Source organism: Mus caroli, chromosome 6, assembly GCF_900094665.2.
Source record: "Mus caroli chromosome 6, CAROLI_EIJ_v1.1, whole genome shotgun sequence".
NCBI classification, from domain to species: Eukaryota; Metazoa; Chordata; class Mammalia; order Rodentia; family Muridae; genus Mus; species Mus caroli.
This window is the reverse complement of record NC_034575.1, coordinates 52,580,650-52,584,455: the sequence shown is the minus strand read 5'-3', so window position 1 is coordinate 52,584,455 and position 3,806 is coordinate 52,580,650. Positions and strand designations below refer to the sequence as shown.

The following is a 3,806-nucleotide window of genomic DNA, read 5'->3' as shown; positions in this document are numbered from 1 at the left end:
CTCTCTCTCTCTCTCTCTCTCTCTCTCTCTCTCTCTCTCTCTCTCTCTCTCTCTCTCTTTAAAATTTGTTTCTGTTCCCAAAGAACCAATTCAGGCACTGAATAATCTGCATGTTGACCTGGTGAGCTGTGGGAAGGAACACTCTGTGGCTGTCTGCCACAAAGGAAAGGTCTTCGCTTGGGGAGCCGGTTCTGAAGGGCAGCTGGGGATTGGAGAATTTAAGGAAAAAAGCTTTATGCCTACGTAAGTATTTCAATTCACTACTTTCCAGTATTTTTAAGTGCTAAGTACTCAAATGCCATGGCACAGAGATTACTAGCGTAAGGGTTAAAATGTGGAGAGAAAAGTGTTCAGGAAATCATGTGTAGAATAAGTTGATTAAATAGAGGGCCATGAAGGAGAGAGTAAGGATGAAATGATATGCAATTCTTAAGTCCTGATATTACTTATTGTAATACAAGTATGGGAGCCCCCTTGAACTTCTACAGTAAATAAATAAATAAATAAATAAATAAATAAATAAATATTATAAAATACAAACCATCAAGATACCAAGGACTCAGAAAGAAATCTTACTTGATTATCTTGTATCTGACTAAAGAAGAGCCTCTCACATTAACTTATTATATATTTCCCAAATACTCAAGCTCCTATGTAGGAGAATATCCATTACCATTGTGATGGAAAAGGTTAATGGAACATGCTGTACTCTTCCACTGATGCTCTAAAATACATAGACCTTTGCTGAGACACAGACAGGAGAATCAGAAGGTCAAGGTCATCCTTACCTACATAAAGAGTCAGAGAACAGCCAGACCTATGTGAGACCCTTTCTTACCCTTCTCCCCTTAAAAACTCTAAGTGCCACAAAAAGACACAAACAAACAAAAAACCCAACCCACACCAAAGAAAGACAACAGATGCTAGGTGATTTTGGCTGTGGGCTGTGTGCGGAAGTGAAGATATTGTATTAAGGAGTGCACAACAGAGCCTCATGGTTCTTGTTGGGTAGTCAGATGCCTTGTCATTTAGTGATGCAATGGTTAGATGAATGACATTCCTGCTGTCTCCAAACACTACAGCTAGTGAAATGACAGCCATGGGAGTGGCATTAGCAGGGTCGGTGTGGGAATGAAGACTCTCTGGTCCTTTGCAAAGATATGGGAGGTGCAGAATAGGAAAACCCAATGCTACTGTCTTTAGAGAGGAACAGAGGTGGTCTGTAGTTCTTGGAAGCTGGGAGTAAAACCCTTCCTCTAATTAGCAAAAATCATAAAAAGCAAGAAGGAAAAAACAGCTTGACACTTTGGACTATTCCAGAAGCACAGAGTAACATTGTTCACGGAGAGCTGATGTCTCGTCTAAAATACTTTTAAATGTCTGTGATCTCTTTGATAACTCATCCTAAAGAAGGTTCAACAGATTTTTGTGGCTTTTTTTATTATAGGAAAATAAAAGCTCTGGCTGGCATAAAAATAATCCAAGTTTCCTGTGGACACTACCACTCTTTGGCATTATCAGAAGGTAAAGAATACTTAGGGGACCTCTGTCATTAGGAAATATTTTAAAATAATGTTGTGGAGATTGTGATTAGGACTACACTGACTCTGTTAATTGCTTTTGGTAGGATGGTCATTTTCACAATATTATTTCTGCCTGTTCATAAGCATGGGAGGGCTCTTCATTTTCTAATGTCTCCAAATCTCTTCACTCAGATTTTAAGTTTTCACTGTAGAGGTCTTTCACCTCTTTGCTTAGCTTGGTTCCTAGATAGTTATTCTTTTTGAGGCTATTGTGAGTGGGCATGTGTCCATCACTTCTTTCTCATATTGTTTATTGATGACCTTTAGAAAGGTTACTGATTTTCAAGAGTTGATTTTTGTGTAATGTCATTTTGCTGAAATTATTGGTTCTTTCTAGAAGTTTTCTGATAGGATATTTGGAGTCAGTTATGCCTAATAGCGTGCCATCTGAAAATAAAGATAATTTTACTTTTTCATTTTTATTTTTGACTCTTAAATTTCCTCAGTTGCATTCTGCTCCAAATAGTGCTTGGACAGTGCTTAGGACAGTAGACAGCTTCTACACCTTCCTAGTTTTAATGGGAGTGATTCAAGTGATTCAAGTTTGAGAAATTAATATTTCTCAAATATTAATTTTAATTTAAAATTAATTTTATTAATTATTAATTTGAGTTACATTCCCTCTAGTACTACTATCTCTAGGACTTTTATTCTGAGAGTACATTGGATTTTCTCAAAGGCATTTGCATTTATTGAGATATTCATCTTATCTTTAAATCTATTTGTTCTAGCTGGAGACTTTATTATTGTTTCAATCACATTTGTTGTGAGTCTGTTTAGGGTGCTATTTTCTTTGGTGGTTTGGATAAATCTAAAAATCTGTACAGTTCTTTTAGATTTTCCAACTTAATAGAGTACAAGTTTTCTTTTAAAAATTAATTACCTTATATATTCTCAATTTATTTGGCATGTATTATAATATTTCAATATTATTTTCTGATTCTGTTAATTAGGACATGTCTTCCCTTTTTTTGATTAGTTGGGCTAAGGGTCTGTCAATTTTGTTTATCTCACAAAGAGCCCGCCCTTAGATTAGTTAATAGTATGGTTCCTTTTGCTCAGGATTGCTGTGGCTGCCCAAGGTCTTCTGTAGTTTCACAATGAATTTTAGAATGTTTGGTTTTTCTGTTTCGGTGAAGAATGCTGTGGAGATATTGTTTGGAATTTTGTTGAATCTGTAAGTGGCTCTGACAAAACATTTCTTTTCACAATATTAATTCTGTCCACCCACGTCCCCATGAAAGGGCTATCTATTTATTGTCTTGTGTCTTCCTCAGCCTTTTTCTTCAGGGATAAAGTTTTCATCATAGATGTCTTTCACTGCCTTGCTTAGGTTTATTCCTAGATCATTTATTTCCCCTGAGACAGTTGTGAGTGGGACTGTGTCATTATCTCTTCCCTCAGCAAATCCATTGTTGTTATAAAGGAAGGCTGCTGAGTTTTCAAGTTGATCTTGTATCCCACCGCTTTCCTGAAATTGTTGATCATTTCTAAAAGCCTCTTGGTACAAATTTTGTGATCTTGTATGTATAATATCCTATCATCTGCAAATAAAATAATTTGACTTATTTTCCTATTTGCATACCTTTCATTTTTCTTCTTATCTTATTGCTCTAGCTCATATTAGAGTACTAAGACATATATTGAAAAATAACAGGGCTTGTGGGCAGCCCTGTCTCTTTCCTGATTTTAGTATGATTGCTTCAAGCCTTTCTCCATTTAGGAAAATGTTAGCCATGGATTTATCATATTCAGTCTTTGTGTTTTTTATTTTTTATTTTTTATTTTGTTTTTTTCAAGACAGGGTTTCTCTGTGTAGCCCTGGCTGTCCTGGAACTCACTCTGTAGACCAGGCTGGCCTCGTACTCAGAGATCTGCCTGCCTCTGCCTCCCAAGTGCTGGGATTAAAGGCATGCACTACTACTGCCCAGCCATATTCAGTCTTTATTATGTTGAGGTATGTTCCCTCCAGTCCTCCTATCTCTAGAACTTATAATGAGGGAGCAGATTGGATTTTGTCAAAGGTTTTTTTCTTTATCTATTGAGATGATGATGTGATTTTTCCCATTAAGCCTACTTATATTATTTATCAAGCCACATATTTGGGGTTTTGTTTTGTTTTGTTTTGTTTTTTGAATTTTTTTTGAAATATTTTAAAATATTTTTTTTCCTCAATTACATTTCCAATGTTATCCCAAAAGTCCCCCATACCCTCCCCCCCCC

General features: G+C 36.2%; 1 protein-coding gene across 1 annotated transcript in view; it reads left to right on the top strand.

The window, feature by feature from the left end:
• The window catches only part of Herc6 (HECT and RLD domain containing E3 ubiquitin protein ligase family member 6), a 68,965-nt gene that overhangs the window by 1,968 nt on the left and 63,191 nt on the right, over window positions 1–3,806 (top strand). The window contains exons 2-3 of the mRNA XM_021164082.2: window positions 84–243; window positions 1,448–1,524. Coding sequence (XP_021019741.1) covers window positions 84–243; window positions 1,448–1,524 — 237 coding nt within the window. The remainder of the gene's footprint in view (window positions 1–83; window positions 244–1,447; window positions 1,525–3,806) is intronic.